This window comes from Sus scrofa, chromosome 5, assembly GCF_054392235.1.
Source record: "Sus scrofa isolate SSC_HxYL_T2T_F1_AM1 chromosome 5, Sscrofa_HxYL_maternal_Yorkshire_Landrace_v2.0, whole genome shotgun sequence".
Taxonomy (NCBI): Eukaryota; Metazoa; Chordata; class Mammalia; order Artiodactyla; family Suidae; genus Sus; species Sus scrofa.
The window spans coordinates 111,338,202-111,358,797 of NC_139387.1; the positions used below are offsets into that span (position 1 = coordinate 111,338,202).

The 20,596-nt window shown below is 46.6% G+C and overlaps 1 protein-coding gene across 2 annotated transcripts in view; it reads left to right on the forward strand.

Moving 5' to 3' along the window:
- The first annotated feature begins 15,883 nt into the window (after positions 1-15,883).
- The window catches only part of E2F7 (E2F transcription factor 7), a 36,271-nt gene continuing 31,558 nt past the window's right edge, over positions 15,884-20,596 (forward strand). For both annotated transcript variants that reach the window (XM_003126756.5, XM_084957790.1), the window contains exons 1-2: positions 15,884-16,094; positions 16,803-16,895. In XM_003126756.5, coding sequence (XP_003126804.1) covers positions 16,803-16,895 — 93 coding nt within the window. In that variant the 5' untranslated portion in view covers positions 15,884-16,094. The remainder of the gene's footprint in view (positions 16,095-16,802; positions 16,896-20,596) is intronic.

Here is a 20,596-nt window from a genome sequence, read left to right on the forward strand (position 1 = left end):
TTGCATCCATTTTGATTATTTGTGACTTTCATGTATGTCCACTTTCATTTATCTCAATTTCAGTAATGCATTTCCGTCCTTTATGTCTATTTTATCTGATGCAAATGTGTAAGCATTTCTGTAGAGTATATACTTAGATGTGAAATTGGGGGCTTTCTTTATCCTCTCCATTATATCTTTATTTTCTTTTACACTAACCTCTGCTTTGATTTTTATGTTGTTTTCTGTGGCTTTCTTTCTTTTTTTAACCGTATGCTTTGCTTCTTGATTTCCAAACTACATTCCTTTCCAACTAGTATCCATGAGGACGCAGGTTCGATCCCTGGCCTCACTCAGTGGGTTAAGGATCCCATGTTGCTGTGGCTGTGGTATAGGCTGGTGGCTGTAGTTCCAATTTGACCCCCAGCCTGGAAACCTCCATGTGCTGCAGATGCGGCCCTAAAAAGACAAAAATTTAAAAATAAAATTAAAGTTGTCAAAAAAATCAGTAATTTGTGCAGAGCAGGCAAAACATCAGGGTAGCAAATTCCTGCTCAGATTTAAAAATCTGTAATGGTAAGTTGACACTGACAATGTGTCTAACCCTGGTTTCCTTATACCAGAAAACCAACGGAATATATCACTTATCTTGACTGCACTAATGAACTCTGAGCTGCGTCATCTCAAGTACCTAAATCTTTCCTCAGTGCTTTATCTAGTGGACCAGCAAGGTTCAATCATTAACTTGTTCAGCATGCAATCCTTGAGTGTCTGATATATGGCAGTACGGTTCCAGGCACTAGCAACACAGTATGAATCCGCAGATGAAAATCAATGCCTTCAGATATTACTAAACATTTCTCCAATAAACACATGAGAAAATGTTCAATGTCACCCATCACTAGCCAAATGCAAATCAAAGTCACAATGAGATATCACCTCACACTCAATTGGATGGCTACTATTAAAACAAAACAAAAAATGAAATAACAATTGTCAGCAAGGATGTGGAGAAATTAGAACCCACTTTGTAAGGAATATAAAATGGAGCAGTCACTGTGAAAAGCAGTCTGGAGATTCCTCAAAAAGTTGAAAATAGAACTGCTGTATGATTCAGCAATTCCACTTTGGGGTACACATGTAAATGAACTGAGATCAGAGTCTCTGCGGAATATTTGGGATATCAAGGATATTTATACCCATATTGATATAAGCATTATTCACAACAGCTAAAATGCAGAAGCCATCCAAGTGTCCACAGACAAGTGGATGAATAAGCAAAGGGTGATATGCATATAATGGAATAGTATTCAGCCTTTAAAAAGAAGGAAATTCTGGAGTTCCCATTGTGGTTCAGCAGGAACAAAATTGACTAGTAACCATGCGGATGCAGGTTCGATCCCTGGCCTCACTCAGTGGGTTAAGGATCCAGCATTGCCATGAGCTGTGGTGTAGGTCACAGATGCAGCTCGGATCCCACAGTAATGTGGCTGTGGCATAGGCTGGCAGCTATAGCTCCAATTCGACCCCTAGCATGGGAACTTCCATATGCCTCAGGTTCAGCCCTAAAAAAGTAAAAGAACAGAATTCTGATGTATGCCACGACATGAATGAATCTTAATGACATTATGCTAAATAAAATATGCCAATCACAAAACGGCAAATACGACTTACATGAGATACTTACCAGTCGTCCAAGTCATAGAGACAGAAAGTAGAATGGATGTTTCTAGAAGGAAGAGGGGAATGGAAAGCTATTGCTTAATGGGTGTAGAGTTTCACGTCTTCAAAATGAAAAGAGTTCTGGTCATGGAAGGTAGTGACGGTTGTACAAAAACATGAGTGTCCTTCACGACACTGTAAATCCACTATACTTTAATATAAAAGATTCCCACTGTGGGTGGAATGTAAGCTGGTACAACCACTGTGGAAAACAATATGGAGGTACCTTAGAAAACGATATATAGAACTACCATATGACCCAGCAATCCCACTCTGGGGCATATATACAGACAAAACTTTCCTTGAAAAAGATACATGTGCCCATATGTTCATTGCAGAACTATTCACAATAGCCAAGACAAGGAAAGGACCTAAATGTCCATCAACATGAATGGATTAAGAAGATGTGGTACATATACACAATGGAATACTACTCAGGCATAAAAAAGAACAAGATAATGCCATTTGTAGCAACATGGATGGAACTAGAAACTCTCATACTAAGTGAAGTCAGTCAGAAAGGGAAAGACAAATACCATATGATATCACTTATAGCTGGAATCTAATATCCAGCACAAATGAACTTTCCACAGAAAAGAAACTCATGGACTTGGAGAATAGACTTGTGGTTGCCAAGGGGGAAGAAATGGGATGGAATGGGAGACTGGAGTTAATATATGCAGACTTTTGCATTTGGAGTGGATAAGCAATGAGATCCCACTGTATAGCACTGGGAACTATGTCTAGTCACTTATGGAAATGATGGAGGATAATGTGAGAAAAAGAATGTGTGTGTATGTGTGTGTGTATGTGACTGGGTCACTTTGCTTTACAGCAGAAATTAGCACAACCTTTTAAGTCAACCATACTTTAATTTTGAAAAATTTGCTATGAAGAGTTCCCATCGTGGCTCAGTGGAAATGAATCTGACTAGTATCCATGAGGATGCAGGTTCAATCCCTGGCCTCTCTCAGTAGGGTAAGGATCTGGTGTTGCCATGAAGTGTGGTGTAGGTCACAGAAGTGGCTTGGATCTGGTGTGGCATAGGCCGGCGGCTACAGTTCTGATTCAACTAGCCTGGGAACCTCCATATGCTGCAGGTGCAGCCCTTAAGAAAAAGGGGGGGGGGGATAATAGTAAATTTTATGTTGTGTCTATTTTACCACAACAAAAAATTGAAAAAAAGTTATTTCAAGGAGTTTACATATAGTGAGAAAGAACAAAAATGAGCAAATAAACAACATAAAAACATGCTGTGCCAAATGGTGGAATGTTCTAGAGAAACACGAAGCCAGCAAGGAGACAGGGAATCAGGGTTGGACTGAGGATGGTGCGGTGGCCAGAGAGGACTTCACCAAGGAGGTGATGTTTCAGCAAAGACTTTTGCGGGCCAGCTGCCCACAAACATTGCCCTTCCCTTCTTAGGGCAGAATTGCTGCCGGGGGCCTCTGAGCCAAGACCGCACTTCCCAGCCCTTCTCGCATCCTGCCGGAGCCCTGTCATCAACTCCCTCCCTAGAATCTGAGTAGATGCGCTTTCTTTCACCTCAAAGTTGAGGTTTTTAATGAACCTGAAGTGGCTCCTTCACTGCCTCTTTCCTTTTCCACCAACCGAAGCAGAAGTCTCTGAGGCTTTAGAGCAGTGCTGTCCAAGAGAGATATCGTGTGAGCCATACGCGTTATTTTCAGTTTTCTAGTTGCCATATTAATACAGGTAAGAATATTTAGTGTAGAATGTACGTACTATCACTTTCTATAGTGGCAGTGTCATAGCCAAGGAAGTTTATCCAAGATGTGACTCATGTTAAAGTCTTCATGGGTTAATTTAACCTATGGATTTAATGGATTAAATTCATTGCAATTACGCATTTTTGAACTCAATACTTCCATAGTTTATTTCAATATGTATGGAGTATAAAATATTCATGAATACTTTACATTCTTTTTCTAAAATCCAGTGTGTGTTTTGCACTTGCAGCATATTTCTAGTGTTACCTGCCACTTTTCAAGCACTTAGTAGCCACAGGTGGCCCCACATTAGACAGTTCGGGTTTGGGGTATGGTGGAGGTGTGTCCCTGAATCTCCAAGTGGAGGACGGCCATGCTCCAACCATCCACATTTTAGTATCAAATGAGAGACAAGTAAACTTCTTTTGTGTTAATCTTCCAAAGTTTTGAGGCCCATTTGTTACAGCAACTGACTCCTTGAAGTGGAATATTAAAAAAAAAAAAAAAAACTAAAATATAGAGCTTTGGTTTAGCAATTCGGTAAGAGGTAGATTAGAAAACAGATCTTCGAAGCTGGGACTCAGAGACCCACGTTACATGGTTAAACTATTACATACGCATGGAGACAGAAGACAGAACAAGTACGTAGTGATCCTGTAGTCTTAGAAGCAGTCTGAAAGATCCAGAATGCCAACAGATGCTGTGTTAGTGTACTAGGGTTTCCAGAACAAAATACCACAAACCGGGTAGCTGACACAACAGACATTTATTTTCTGGGAGTTCTGGAGGTTGGAAGTCCAAGACCAAGTGCTAGAAGGGTTGGTTTCTGGTTAGACCTGTGTCTTCACATGGCCTTTTCTCTGTACACATGTACTCCTGGGATCTCTTCCTCTTCTTGTAAGGACCCCAATCCTGTTGGGTTGGGGCCCCACCATTATTACCTTGTTTAACCTTAAACCACCCCAAGTGCCTCCATCTAAGTAAGTCACATTGAGGTTAGATTCTGCAATATAACGAAGTGGGGCGGGGGCGGTGGATTCTGCCCAAAAAGATGCTGAGTGTTCCTCTCTGCACTCAACAAAGATTTCAAGAAAGAAATGTGCTCAGGAAAGAACTGGCTGGCTTGCAGACAGAAATGGAAGGGACTAAAGAAAATCTAGAAATAAGGTGGGCTTGGGGCCTTGCAGGCTTATAAAGCTGCCTGTAGATAAGACCTGAGCGGTGAGCAAAAGCACCGTGAAACTGTCTCAGTTAAGCACAGGTGTGCAAAGCGGAAAGTCAGGTCGTGGTGCCTCAGTATCTTCCCACCAAGTCTATTGCCTTCCGTGAACCCCTTAAATTAAGAGGAGACATGGAGGAGCAAGATAGGAAAGAGACAGAGCAGGTCCAAGAATCATTTCTAAGAAAGAACTTGGGATATGGTTACTGCACATGGAGCTGACTAGAAATCAAGGGAGTAAGTTTTCTAAAGAATCGAAGTCTGGGCCTTAAAAAGCCTGTGACAGTAAAACATTCTCCGAGGGACCTCAATATCCAGCAGCAGGAAGCAGGCCGTAAAAGCTGCGCAAGCTCCAAGGAGGTCATATTCCTTCACGCTCATCAGCAAGGATAATGGGTGAGAAAGAACAGCCCTGAGGCCAGAGGCAAGGGCCACAGAGAACGGTGAACAAGCAAGTTCTGCCCATCAAGTAGGACCGATGTCTAGGGAAGGAAGCTGCCTGACCTCCGGGGCCGGGAGCCTTCCAGGGTCTGTCCAGTCGGACTGCTCCTTGCGACGGACCCACCACCGCCTTGGATCTCCCAGTCTGCCCTTTTCCAAAATACAAGTTTCCATTGCAGTTATCCTCTTCCTAGTCCTTTTTTTTTTTTTTTTTTTTTTTTGACGAGGGAAGGGGGAGGTGGGCAGACAATCCGTGTTTGAATTCACTGGTCTCTGGACTAAAGGGACACATGACCAAAGAAGTCCCTGGGCGGGGGGGGGGGGGGGGGGAAATGTGGGTCTTTCCTTCAGGGAGGAGGTCGTTCACACAGATATTAGGTGGCCAGATGGCAGTCTGTGGCGTAAAGGGGCAGCTGCCCCAGGAGTCCTTACTCCCTGTTCATGGATTCTTGTTAGATTCTTGCTGGGACATGTTCCAGAGACAGTGGTAATCATCACAGCTCCCCCTGAAGCCAGAGTGGCCCTGTAACTAGTTGTTCTCTCAAGAGAATGTGAGAACATGTGATGTATTCCTGTCCACTGTCTGATTTCCCTTCCACTATCTAGAAACAGAGGCCTTGGGGTGTTCCCGTTGTCACTCCCGTTGTGATGAACCTGACTAGTATCCCTGAGGACACAGGTTCGATCCTTGGCCTCACTCACTAAGGATCAGATGTTTGCATGAGCTGTGGTGTAGGTCACAGATGTATCTCAAATCTGGCGTTGCTGTGGCTGTGCCGCAGGCCAGTGGCTACAGCTCCGATTCGACCCCTAGCCTGGGAACTTCCATATGCTGCAGGTGCAGCCCAAAAAAGACAAAAAACAAAAAAGGAAATAGAGGCCTTGGAGGCCTGGCCTAAGAGACTGAAGAGCCACAGAGGGAAGAAGCCTGGGTCCCAGAGAGGCCATTTTAGCGAAGCCACGTGCCACCCAGGAGTACCAGCATCAGCTGTCGTGTGAGCGAGAGATAAAGCGCTTTGTCAAGGCATTGAAAACTGGAGGTTTCTTTGCTATGAAGCTAAGAGCACCCTAATTAACAGGAAGGAGAGAGTACGGAGAGGTACGTAGCTCCCTGGACAGAAAGCATTCCAGACAGAGGGAACAGTACATGCACAGCCCTCGGGCAGCAGCAGAAGTGTGTCCAGGGATTAGCAAGGAGCAGAGCACGACCAAAGACAAGCACACAAGGGGAAAAGCTGAACCGATAAGATCAGAGCTGGAAAAAGGGGCCAAATCCTTAAGACCTTGTCAGCCACTGTAAGGACTTGGCTTTTACTTTGAATGAGCTGGGGAACCATGGAAGCGTTTGGAGAATAAGGAAACATTTGGACCCCTCCAGCAGGTGCTTCAGAACAGATTACAGGGGGCAACAAATAGATCTGTTCAAACAGTCCGGGGAAGAGGTAAAGGTGGCTTGGAATTGCGAGGTGGTGGCGGAGGTGGGAAGCTGTGTTTGGATTCTGGGTATATCTTTGAAGCAGTGCCGGAATTCCCTGGCGGCCCAGTAGGCAAAAATCTGGCCTTGTCCCTGCTGTGGCTCAGGTTCAATCCCTGGCCTGGGAATTTCCGCACACCATGGGTACAGCCAAAAGGAAGAAAAAATTAAGTAGTGCCAAAGGCTCCTTGTCTGAAATGCAGGCATAAATGATATTTCTGCTTCTGGCTGATTCATGTCAGAGGGCTCTATGCATGGAGAGCAGAAACTGGTTGTGAGCAGCTCCGAAGTACTTGGTGTCATCTGCAGGGAAAGGGCCCCGTCAAGGCATGACAGCAGTGTGGTTTCACCCTGGCATCAATAACTGATGTGTACAAAGTCCATGAAACTAACCAGAGGCTCAGGAAAGCTTCGGAGCCCCCAGCCCAGAGCAGCTTTCCGATGAGATTTGATGCTATTAAAATATATTCATACTCGGTGCCATCATTAATGTGAACCGTGAAAACTGCCACTGGCCTGAGAGACAAGAGTGCTTTGGGTTCTTTCAATAGCTGTGACTATTCCAAAACAGACAAAACTGACAGGCTACCACTTTAAACGGGAAAACTATCGAGATGTCAGGGTTTTCTTATTAAAGTGCAGCTGATTTAAATGTCGTGCCGATTTCTGCTGTACATCAAAGTGACCCAGTCATGCATACTCATGCACTCTTTTTTTTTAAATATTATTTTCCATCATTATCTTTCCCGGGAGATTGGATATAGTTCCATATGCTATACGCTAGGACCTTACGGCTTATCCATTTTCAATGTAATTGTTTGAAGATGTCAGTTTTTTTGGTGTGTTTTTTTTTTTTTTTCTTTTTTTAGGGCTGCTCCTGTGGCATATGGAAGTTCCCAGTCTAGGGGTTGAATTGGAGCTGCAGCCGCCAGCCTATGCCATAGCCACAGCATAGCTGTGGGATCTGAGCCTCCTCTGCAACCTACACCACAGCCTGAGGCCAGGGATCAAACTTACATCTTCATGGATACTAGTCAGGTTCTTAACCTGATGAGCCACAGTGGGAACTCCCAAAGATGTCAATTTGAAAGCCAGGAAATTCAGTGAAGCTTGACTCACAGACGGTATGGAGGGTTACCCTCTCTAACTTCTAATTGCATATTTAACATGAGAATCACTAGATAACCGTGAGAGCAAAACGAATTACCTACTACTGCATAAGCTTTAATTCATCTCTTGCTGTCCCTTTCAAAATTTTAGTCCCGTGTTACAGCACGTGGTGTCCTCACTGGCAGCACTGTCTGCTCTCTTCTCCGCGTCGTACGTCCTCAGCTACACTCCGAGTTGGTCATTTTTCACTCCTTTAGAAGAACCACTGGGAGGAAAAGCAGGTAATCCATTTACATAACCGTATTGGGTTTTTTTCCCACCGTAGAGCACGGCGACCCCGTTACACATACATGTACTGTTCTTCAACCAGCAGCTTCACCTGGTTTAGGCTGACAATGACGAAGACGGAAACTTTTTGAAATTTGTAATTATTTTTTTTAAATCACAAGATTACAAAAAGTTTAGGAAAAGAGCAAACATGCAGTAGCCTAAGGGGATGCTCTAACATCATGCCACTGTAATTGCAAACATCGGGAAGGTATTTAACCATGAGACAAGTGAAGAAATGTGTAAAATGGAAAAGTGCGCTCCCGAGTGATGTCAGCAAGCTTAAGAAAACGACAAAAGTGGCCACATGGGAACGCGATGAAACAACGAGAAGCCCAGTCAATTGGGCGTTAGAAACAGGAGGAAATCCTCCTGGAGTCAAAAGGAAAGGCGGAATTTAACATCATCGGCTTAAAGCCTGATGAAAACTGAAAACAAAGAGGAATTACACACTCACGAAGGATGCTGGACCCATCTTCTAAATAGGGGGAAGGCCTACAAGGGGAGAAAGCAACGCCACCGAGTATTAGACTTCATTCGCAAAAAGCAAAACACATGAGGAATAAGAAAATATTGTCACTTTAAACTATATAAAATATAAGATAAAGAAAACTATGCTCCCTTGCAAATAAGGACTTACAATTTTTAACAATTAAACAAAAGAAACAATTTAGAGGCACCCTTTTGCCCAAAACACAATCATTTTTGGTGGGACTTTTATAACACCCATGTGGAAAGGAGAGAAAGGAAGTTAAAGTAAGCATGTCTTTAAAAGATAGACCAAAAGAATATGTCCTAATTTGCAAGGCCTTGTGGGTTCCCATGCTACTTGTATCATTGTTTATAATGGGTGCAGCTGAATATAAGAACAAAACAAAAGGAGTTCCCACTGTGGCACAGAGGGTTAAGAATCTAGTGTTGCCACAGCTATGGCATAGCTGTGGCTCAGATTTAGTCCCTGGCCTGGGAACTTTCACATGCCACCAGGGTGGCCCCCCAAAAAAAAGGGTAAAGAAAGAAAGAAAGAAAGAAGAAAAGAAAAGAAAAAAGAAAAGAAAAGAATAAAAACAAGTCTCAGCTGTTCCATCATAGAAGTGGCAGGTTATTTGACAGGCACGCTCTGTCTGGAGATTTTATCCACTGCAGATTTTATACATCTTTCAAATTTCTGATAAGAGTAATAATCCAGGATCCCAAACGATTCCACGAAAGTGGTCATGCGAGCCTCCACCCTCCCACCCTCCTTTCTGAACATTTCTCCTTTTATTGGGAGCCTGTGTCTCTTCCCACCCCCCAGGAATGCAGAGTCACCTCCATTCAAGCCTTCCTCCTGGAGGAAGGAACACCTCCTGCCCCCAACCCCCATCTTACCAGATTCCACTCACATCTGCCCCACTAATCACACCTGCCCTTAGCGCTCCCTCCAGGCCTTGTACCTTTAAGGTCTTATCTACAGACTCACTGATAAACGTATCTGATGTAGTGAGGCCACTAGTACACACCCAAGACGTGGCCCTCTAGGTTTGCAACTAGAGGAGTCGCGAGGAGCATTTGAAATCATTCATCCAAGAAATAGCAAAAAGACCAAAAAAAAAAAAAAAAAAAGACAATGTGAAATCATTCCTCCAGAAGGAGGCGGGGAGTGTGGGAGGGCCTGGGAGTTTGGGGTGAGTGGATGAAAACGACTGCATTCAGAACAGATGGGCGAAGAAATCCTGTGTGCAGCGCCGACAACTCTATCTGATCACTTGTGATGCAACATAGTGGAGGATCATGTGAGAAAGAGAATGCATATGAATGTATAACTGGTCACTTTTCTGAATAGCAGAAACTGACAGAATATCATAAAGCAACTATGATAATATTTTTTTAAAAAACCCTTGGTCCACGTACCATGTCTCAGCCACTGGGGGTGGGGAGGAATTATGAGTAGAATACGCTGTCTACTAGGCAGACTTGGCCTCCAGCCCAGGTCCCAGGCCCGAATATGCTTAGGAATAAGGACAAGAAGTGAAAATAAGCACACACACAGAATATTCTCTGACTCCCTATTTCAACACAGCAGGGAACTAACCCGATAAGACTTTGCTGGGGGATAGGAGGAGGGCGCAAGGTGGGGGCCAAGGCCACCTCCCATCTAGAGCAGCAGCACCAGCAAAGAACCAGACCTGGCTTCACCTGATAGCAGCGGCCGCAGGCGGCGCCCTTGATGAAGGCCGCAAGGTCATCACAGAGTATCCCTGACCTTCTGAGTGCCAGGAGCTCCATGGGGTAGGAGGTGGCACTCCATGTGAGAAACCCGATGTCATGCATGCCCAGTGGGGGCAGAAAAAAAACAATATATGGAGGGCCAGAATGTCAGGGAAGGTTGAGTGGTCTTGAGAGTATGTGAGCCTGGGGATGCCCAGGATTTACTTGGGGGTGGGGGGTGGGGCAGAAGTGAGTCTTTGAACAAGGCTACAAAGTCCAGTGTGGTAGAGATGGTATTACAGAGAAACAACGCTTTATACTCCAAGGCGCTCGCCGTGCTGCACCCCCTGCCCCCGCCAAGGTGTGGTCTGAGGACAGACGTTTCAATGGCTCTGAGGGGATATGGGTTAAGTGACTGCTCTTTGCAGGAACAAAGAGGGGCCTCTTGCAGACAATACCTTGGCCTTTGTGTATCAACATGTCCCCAGTTGCTTAGTGAAGTTGTGGGCTGTGTATCTCTCTGGGGGCTGAATACTTCGTTTGTCCAGTTTTTCCAAGGCTGAAGGCCCCTGCATAGGATGAGGTGGCTAGAAGTTGGGAGAAGGTAATAGGTGAAGTATTTAAGGTTGAGTGTCTGGGCCCTGACCCCCTAACCCCAAACTCTTTTTTCCGCTTCCCAATGAAAACCGTTATCAGTCGGTCCTACAAAATATTCTAACCAATACATGCTATTACGAGCATGCTGTTAGGAGGCATGAAAAGTTCCATTCAGCCATTTCACTCTAAGCTTAGAAAAAGGAAGGCGGCAGACATGCGTCTTTGGCCCGAAGCTTTTTAATGTGCTCGTTACTCATGTGTGTATGTACATATGTGCTACGATGCATAGCAATGTGCCCAGTTTCACCAAATATGGAAACAGAAAGGTGCTTTCAGCAAACATTCTTTCCTATCCACTCTAGGTGATTAGGCATCAGTAGCAAACGGTTTCGAGAGGCATCCTAAGTGTCCAATAGATACTCAGAATGTCAGAATTGCACTGGAAAGTCTCTAAAAGCCAGACCTTCCATTTTAAAGAGAAAATGCGGTCTAGCTGGGCAAAACCTTTTGTTCCATCCAGCAAGTTCATGGCCAAGCTGGATCTAGAACCTATGTCTCGCCCCTGCTCAAAGTGAATTCCTTCCCTGCAGGAGATGAAAGGGCAGCTCAACCCTCTCTTACCCAGAATCTGGTTTCAGGGCAGTGCTCAATCCCCATGTTCACTCTATAAACATCATGACCCTTCCAAACAACCGTGCCCAAACCTGCACCATAAATGTAGCATCATGCAAAGGGATGTCCCATTATGTACTCTCCATTATCACGCGACTCCTAGAAAGACCCAACCCAGCTCAAAATCCACCCCACCTAGTGTGTTCCGAAATATTTGTGACAGCACAACCCACTCCCTGCAACCTTGCCTAAAACATGCACACACGTGCACGCATACACACACGCACCCAAAATATGCTCTTTCATTAAGTGAGAACACAAATCACACAACCATTAAGGAGACTGACGCTGCTCGACGGTGCCAAGGATGGCAAGGAATCTATAAAGAAGGAATCCCCTCTGTTCCCTGTGGGGACATGTAATCAAAGCTTAGGCACCTTTTCGGAACAGATGGATATCTGGATGTCATTTGAGATGGGAGCCGTAACTGCCCTTTGGTATTAATACAACCTTTTAAAAAAAAAAAAATGTTTCGAAGCCCATGAGCAGGAACCAGTCACAGACTCATTTTCCTGACCTTGCTTGCGGTCAGACAAGGATAAATCTTCTGCCTTCTCCGAACTTGCAGGCGGTCAGAGAAGCAAATGGGTCACGTTCCTGGACTCGGGAATGGCTAAAGACAACGGCCATCGTACACAGCAGCCCTCAGTTTAAGAAGAAGCATTAAACTGATCCACCAAAGAGACCTCAGTATTGCCAGGATGTGAAGCCAACGTCCCTCTGTGATCCATGTGGTGAAACACTACCTTCTAATTGCCTCCTATGACCACGCATTTGCAAACAGATGTTACACCGAGATGCCTGCGCTCCCAGCAGTGGAAGAAAAGGGAAATATCAGGCGAAGGTGATACATTCACCAGACAACTCGGACTCAGTGACATGAATTGTATTTTACCACAGTGTATTCTTTCTGCAGAGTGGGATCAATCTTGAGACTTGGAGCCCCAAAGGGTACAAGAGTATCTGCAAGTCTGAGAAGCTGTGGAGCAAGGCTTGTGCACAGAGGAAAGTCAGGCCTCATCTGGCTACCTTCTTCTGATCACAGCCCCCGCTGCTCATTCTTCTGTTGTATCTCTACCTACCCACCAGATTTCTCATTTACAACCTCAACCCCTTCTGAAAACCAGTGATGACATGGCCACAAAGCAGCAAGACCCAGCCATTGGAAACCTCCGCACCTCTTCCAGAGGGTGACACACCTTCCCCGTGCTTCCTGTTTTCATTGATGGGAACGGAGGATCCATCCCTGAGTCAGAAGCATCCAAAGGAGTCGAGGAATAACTATATAATTAACATGAGCCTAAGGACCAAGACACTAGGAATTGAAAAAACACTGAATACTCAAGTCCAAATCCAGATCGAGTAAACTAGAAATCTCTGAGTGTGCACTTCAAGTAGAGGTTTTTTTTTTTTTTTCATCTCTCCAGATTAATTTTAAAGCATAGTCAGGGCTGAGAACCACGGTTTAGCACCATACAGAACCCTGGGGATTGTGGCCATATAGGAAATAGTGTACTCTTCCAAAGTCAGTGAACTTTCAGGCAGAGTTATTGAGGTAGAACTGTAAATACTTCAAATAGCGTGAGATGCGGTGCGGCAATTTTAAAATACGGCCCCAAACTCTTGGACACTCCTCCCACTGAGAAGTAGAGCCCATGTTCTTACGCCTTTAATATAAATTGATCTTTGGCTGTTTCATGTTTAAAAGTATCGCAGAACTGATGCTTAGTTCTGAGGCGACATTACGGAGGGCAATGCAATGTCCACCTTGTGGGCTGGAAGACTCATGCGGAGACCTGGGTCACCGTGTGAGTCTAGCCACCTTGAACCACCACGCTGTGACGAAAGGCAAGCCACACGGAGAAGCCACATCTTCGTGGTGCCCTGGCTGAGTTCCCAGCCACTATCAGCATCAACTGAATAACGGAGAGACTGACAGATTATTTACAAATTCTGGGAGCTGAAAACATCAATATAAGTAAGTGTGTTGGAATACTACCTGTGAATTTGCCCATCAAACATGCATTTTCCAGTTCTCCTCCAAACCTAAGATAACTCTTGCTTTAAGCAATCAGTGAAATTACAAGTGTCTGAAGCTACATATTGAGCTGTTGCTTGTTTCGAATAGATAGAGGCTACATTTTAATTGAAATAGATCAAATACTCTGAAAGTGCTAGGAAAAGGTCCATAACATAAAACTGCCTAACTTCAAAGAACCAATACTATTTTCAAAAATCAGAGAAATGAACGGATTTACCATTTGGAATGTTGATCCAGAAGGCAGAAGGGGGGTCCCCCAAAAAGGCATACCCAGGTCCTAATCCCTGGAAACAGTAAACGTCACCTAATCTGGAAAAGGGTCTTTGCAGATGTAATTAAGGCTCTTAAGATGAGTCATCCTAGATTATACACATGGGACCTAAATCCAATGACAAGTATCCTTATAAGAGGCGGGCGCGGGAGGGCAGAAGAGGAGAAGGCCACGTAACTGCCCAGGCAGAGATCCGAGTGAGACAGCCATGCAGACATCAAGGATTGCTTACGGCCGAGGCCAGCAACAGGTTCTTCTCCACAGCACCAGAGGAGGGTAGCCTTGCCAACATCTTGATTTCGGACTTCTGGCCTCCAGAGCCACGAGAGAATAAATCCCTGGCTTACCAACCCATTTGGGGTAATTAGTTATGATAGCCACAGGAAGTCGGCACAGATGGAACTAAAACCCCACACATTTCTTCATCTAATTTTCTGCTTCCACATAAGTGCAAACTAATAAATTGCAATTTTATTCTTTAAATATGTCTCCTTATACTTCTACCTACAAGACAGATTTCAGTTCTAAATATCATTTTATTACAAAAGTGTCAAATTTTTATTACTATTCTTATTTATCTTTATGGTTAATGTTTCCAACGTTTTTTAAAAAATCTTCTTAATGTATGACCTAGCGGTGATTTTTAGGCTGTATTTATGAGCAATCTAAATAGAGTAGAGACTGAAGCACTCGATTAAGTATTCCGAATTCTTTAGTATGTTTATGCACACACATATGTACAGACGTGTGTATATATTCATACTTATATCTACATACATACATTTGGAAGGTGAGGGGTGGAAAATAAAGCACTTGGTTCAGAAAGAATAATAAGAATGACATCCTTGCTCGAAAGCATACTGCTTGTAGGAAGATGTCTGCAGACATCGAGGAAGACTGGCACGTTCCGACAGCGGAAAATCCTGCAAAGCGACTCACCAGCGCTCCTCGCCACGGTCGGGGTCATCAAAGACGGGGAAGGCGTGGGGAACTGTCACAGCCAAGAGAAGCCTACGAAAATATGGAGACTAAATATTACGCTGTATCTTGAAGAAGGGAAAAGGACCCTGAGTAAAGAGTCCGGAGAGTTGAATAAGATGATGACTTCAGTCAAGAATAATATGGCGCTATTGGTTCACTCACTTTAACAAATGTGCCACACAGATGCAGAGACCTTAACAGGTGGCACCGGGTCCGGATACATGGGAACTCTGTACTATCCTCTCCGTTTTTCTGTTCTTGGTATGTCTATTAAAACACACACACCCAGAGGGCTGCCTCTATCAACATTCACGTTTAAAGTGAATAAGGTTGAGGGAAGTGAAACACTTAATACAAATCAGCAACGTTGAGGAAATTTTCTCGACTGTTTCCCAGAATGCTAGTCCATTGCAGAAAGTTACTTAAGAAGGCTAGTTACTGGAGATGTTCTGAAAAGGGACCACCACCAAGCAGCATTTCTGGGTTTGCAAAGAAAAAACCCAGCTGGTTCTGCTGGCAGCCGAACTTCCAGGACTAACTGGCGAGCCATCTGCTCGCCGCAGAGAGTGGTAACCATGGTTCACGTGTCGCATCGGCTTTCGCGTTAGGAAGTTTGCCCCAACAAGCCTGGACAATTTCGCTTCCGCGCGCAGGTTGCGGGGGGAGGAAGGGGTGGCGGCGGCAGCATCCAGAGGGTGTATATCGTTTTCCAAACCCCATCTGCTCTCCCCTCCCCGGGCTGTGCCCGCGGTCTCCCCGCGCGGCAAGCCGAGGGCACGAGAGCGGGTCTTTTGCGCGTAACAAAAGAGCCCTCCTTCCCGGCACCTCCTCCCGCCGCCCCCACCTTGGCTTCCCGCGGCCGCGGGGCCCGCGTCCCCGGCAGGAATTGGCTCCCGGGCGCGAGGTTTCCAGGTACCCGGAAGGGGGAGGGGGCCGAGGCGGCAACAATTGGGCGGGTGAAGGCGAAACGCGCGCCCAGGAGCGCCAAGATTCCGAGGGGCGGAGAGCCCGGGCCGTGCAGCCGCGCGATTGGCCGGGGCCGCTCCGCCAGCCGCCGCTGATTGGTGGGTTCTCAAATTCGGTCTCAAGGCGCCAGAGGAGGTGTTTTAGCGGGGACCGCGGTCCGAGGCCGGAGTCGCGCTCGGCGGGTCGGAGCGCTGGCGCGGCCGAGACGCCGCGGGGTCCCCGCCTGCGCGAGGCACTCGGAGCGGGGAGCTGCGCGCCTCGCTTTCCCCGCCCGATGCCGCCGATCGGCTGCTGATCTCCTCGCGCAGCTGACCCCGCGCCGCCGCGGGGTGGTGGAGGTCTCGGGAGACGCAGGAAGCCAACCTCGCCGAGGGGGAGTGAGTAGCGTGCGGCCCTGGCGCTGGCGGGGAGGCGGGAATCGGGGAGGGGGGGGGAAGGGACCCTCCCGCCCCGTCCGCCAGCCTGCCACCTCTCCCCTCCGGGGCTGGCGGGGAATCGAGGCGTTCCTGCCGCCGGGCCGGGCACGCGTGCGGTGTCTTGGCTCCAGCCTTCCTTACGGCCGGCCTTTTAAGGTACTTGCCCTTCCTCCCGATCTGGGGGTTCATTGGAAGAGTTCATCCTTGGGGTCTGTGCAGAGGCCTGCGACGGGGCCGCGCTCAGCGCTGAGTGGGTTTGGTCGAGCGATCAGGTTTCCTTCCCTCTGATTCAAAAGCCCCTCAAAGCCGAATTCCTCCCAGTTCTTTGCGCCAAAATTAACTGACCTAGGAGACCCTGTACTTTGTGACAGATTTGCCCTACACCGTCTTGAATTGCAACTTGATTTTGTCCTGCTGCTTTTTACAAAAATGACTCTTTTCGTCGGGGTTTTTTCCTTCCCAAGTTTTCGGAAATTACTAAGCACTCTTTAAAGTGCTTGTGTTCCTACATGTGCTTTTGAGAGAGGTGGGGTGTCTATGACCCTGGAAATTCCCAGGATGGGTTTAGGGAGGGGACGTTCCTGTTCATGAGCAAGTAATAGATATTTCTGTTGAAAGAGAAAATATCCCGTTGTAAAGCCATTTTTCTAATGTAATCGTGCGTTACAGATGGAGGTAAATTGCTTAACACTAAAAGACCTGATCAGCCCCAGGCAGCCCAGACGAGATTTTGCGATTGAAGACGGGGAAAATGCGCAAAAGGTAAGTGAACGGGAGTCCTTTAAACTCGGTCTTGCTTATGATGGCGATGTCTAATTCAGCTGAGGATTCCAGCATGCCGCTTGTATTTGTCTTAGAAGCATACTAGCTGATTTGGGTGACCCTTACAGAACTGTGCTTTTTCTTTTAAAATGACGAGGCCTCCAACGGTCAGTGTTGAATGTCAGGCGTTGTGCGGTAGAAAGAGACTAGGTTAGATGCAATGTTGAAATCAATTCATATGAATCAAAGATATGCAGGTACTAAGGTCTGTCGTACTTGCAGTTGCGAAGGAAGAGTTAGCTGTTCCTGGGCAGGAATGCTAAGCCTCAGTTTACAGGCAAATCGACTTTTGTACCATAGATGCTAGATTACTAAGTGCCCTGAAATGTTCTTCACGTGGCTGAACCAGCTCCTAGAGGCTTTTCCTTTCTCCCAGCATCGTAACCTGTGCCTCCCATAGAGGGAGAAAAAGTGACTGGCGCTCCCCAGCATACTCGGAGTATTTTACAGAGCCCGGCTGGTTTTGCACAGAGCCCTCCCGTGTGGTTTTACTTGCGATTTCTAAGAAGGTGGTGGTGTCCACCAGAAGCATTAGGACGTAAACTTGCCGTAGCAATATCTACACTGGACCCACGTCAGCACAATGTGCTCACCGACCAGTGCCCTCCTAAAAAGGTGTAATAATTTATTAGCAGCGAACATTTAAGCATCTCTCAGCAAAGGCAGATAGATATAATGAAACTGGATTTGGAATCTTTGACGACCAATCTGAGCTTAGCAGCTTCCTTGGGCACTGAACTTCTGGAGGTTCCTGGACTTGACTTAACATCCTCAGTGAAACTGCCTGGTTACAGAGCACCTGTTACAGGGGCCTTTGAAGAATACTTGACAGCCATTAATTCTGGGTAGGTGTGAAATTGTATGCTTTTTCACGTAGGTTTTTTTTTCCCCTCGCATTCAATTTATTTTTCTTAGGAAAAGTAGTATACCAAAACATTATTGTTTTAAAGACGACTTTTTAAAAAATTCCCTCTGCTACAGGAGGGTGGCAGTGCTCAGACTTTAATGTTTATATCCAAAGTCTTCATTTGGGGTGTTTCAGAGTGAAACTTTTTGTTTGCCTTTATAATCTGGATGGAACAGCCTTGAAAGAATGTGGATACTCTTATGAAAAGCCAGAGTCAGCGTCCCCCTCTCTCCCTCTGTGTCAGAGTTTTTGCCTAGTACCTTCCAGAAGGGGACTCTTCCTACTCTAGTGTGCTCAGTGCCTCTGTGCCCAGGTGAGCGTTTGTGTTTTAGTGGGTGTGGAGAACCTCAAAGGACGTCATAGAGATCTGGGAAGGTGGCTTACATGTGTGAAGTAAGTGTGCCTGAGCAGGGGTTATTTCACCTGTCAAAGAGGAGGCCCTTGAAGAGAACGGCGTGTTCCTTGAGATACCAGGTCGGGCTTCTGTCGGTCTTTTTCCGCTGCTGTGGCGTAAAGGCAGGAAAGACTTCTGGGGATAGGGTGTAGTGGGATTTGGAGCCAGAGATCTGGGTTTGATTCCTGCACTACCATTTATTATCTCTGTAACCGGAGATAAATGTATTCATTCAGTCTTTCAACACCATATGTATGTTCCTGGTGCTGGGCATACAGTGGTTTAATAAGTCTCCTATCCTCTCTAAGCCTATTTTTTCTTGCATAAGTTGGAATTAATAAACAGCCCCTGCTCTTTGGGTGTCTGTACAGCACCCAGAACACATGCCATTCACACCTTACTCAGCTGAATGGACAGACCAAAGATGAATAGAATGCAGGCCCAGGCTGGCGGCTGGTTACCCAAGAGACTTTCAGAGCCTTAGATGAGCTGCTGTTCATACCATCACATTGAAGAAGAAGAAGAAAGAAGTAGGGAGAGAACCAAGAGAAAGGGCGCTAGTGCAGAAGAACTGAGAGTTTTAAAGAACACAGAATGATCAGGAGTCTTGGCCGCCCGGATGAGGTCAGGTGGGATATTTTGCCGTTGACGGGTCCAGCAAGAGGTGATCTAAGTGAGAGCGGGGATCAGAGCCGACGGTGGTTTGAGGAACCCCTGGGAGTTAAGAGGGCCGAGCGCTCAGTGTGGCAAGTGTGTCCCTAAGGGAAGGCGCTAGAAGCTTCCAGTACCTTGAAGAAGATGCTTCTGAAATGTCTTTGCAATAAGCCTTAAACAGTAGGTCGGGTTTCAGCGGGCAAGGCGGAGCCCATGGCTTTAGAGACGATGCGATGGTAAGAACGGCAGCTCAGATGTGATAAAATGCAGGGCGGGTTTAAAGAAAAACGAGCAGGCAATTTGGACACAACTGGGGGTGTGCATGAGATGGACTGGAGAAGAGGGTGGCCACGTGTCACCAGGGCCCTTGCACAGGCTGATGATGTTAGATGACAAAGCTGAGACAGAAGCAAGACTGGAACCTTTGCATGAGCAGGCCCTTCCCGTGCCAGCCCCCAGTGTAGCCATACTGCTGGCATAATGAGTCATGATCAACAACGGACATGTGCACAGCACCTCACAGATCATAAGCCGCTTTCGTTATCTCATCTGATGCTCACAGCAACTCCATGGGCAGGGGAGCCAGGGTGCATCGCCTCAGTCTGCATACGGGAACCGGAGAACCTGCTTCCTGGGTATTTATTCCCCTGCCCTCTCTGGTTGAAGAGGTAGACAGATCTGCCCTGGAGTTTAGCATGCAAGGGGCTGATTGGGGCACGGCCCTGGCATTGGTGCCCTTTAAGGGAAGGAGAGGCAGCAGAATTCGAGGGAGAAGCATAGCTGCAGAATAGTCTCAGTGGAAGTCTCGTGTTTACCCTGCAGGGGCTTCTGGGATGGCCCCTCCGAGTCGTCCTGAGACAGGGCAAGGGGACCAGGCTTTCAAACGTCAGTGCTCCTCTCCCTGCACTGAGGACAGAGCCAGCCTCTTGGGAAGGGGCGTGATCCTGGCTGAGTCAGCCCCCTTCACCACCCAGCTGGGAAGCCTTGCTGGAAAGCTTTGGAGAAAGGTCCTTCAGTCTGAACGCCTAATTTTATAGATCTGGAAATGTGGGCCCAGACACAGTGAACCGTTTGTCCTGAGACAAAAACCAGGTTTCTGATTTCTCATTACAATCCCCTCTCCTCTGCCTTCTACAGCGATAGGCTGGCAGGACAGACGGACAGAGGGAATGGGGTGTGGGTGGACTGCACCTGCCTTCCCACCCACCTGAGACCTCGGAAAACGATTTGCTGGGCAGTTTTTTCTGTTGGTGCAGACGTGCGATGGAATCAAAACTACCATGTGACCTAACGCCCCTCCTGCTTAATTACTTAAGTGGCAGTGAAAACAAATCAAAGCGCTGAAGGAAGTAACCCATCTGAATTGCCCTGAATTGCTCCTCACTGCGGAAAGAGTAAGAGCTCACTGTTCTGGGAGGGCAGGTCCTACGGAGGCAGGGGTGGAAGAAGGCGAACCTCCGTCCAGCTCCAAAAGCCTGGGCCACACCCTCCAGTGCGGGGACAGCTTTTGGAATAACTAGATAATCAAGGCACCGTGTTCCCCATGTTCTCCGAGCACCTGCATGGGGCAAGGCATTGCATCAAAAATTGCAGGGAATGAGACATGTGGCACGAGCTCCCAGGCCTCCAGAAGCACCTAGTCCTGTTAACGAGACAAGACACACATCCAGGAAGGTCAACAGCTTT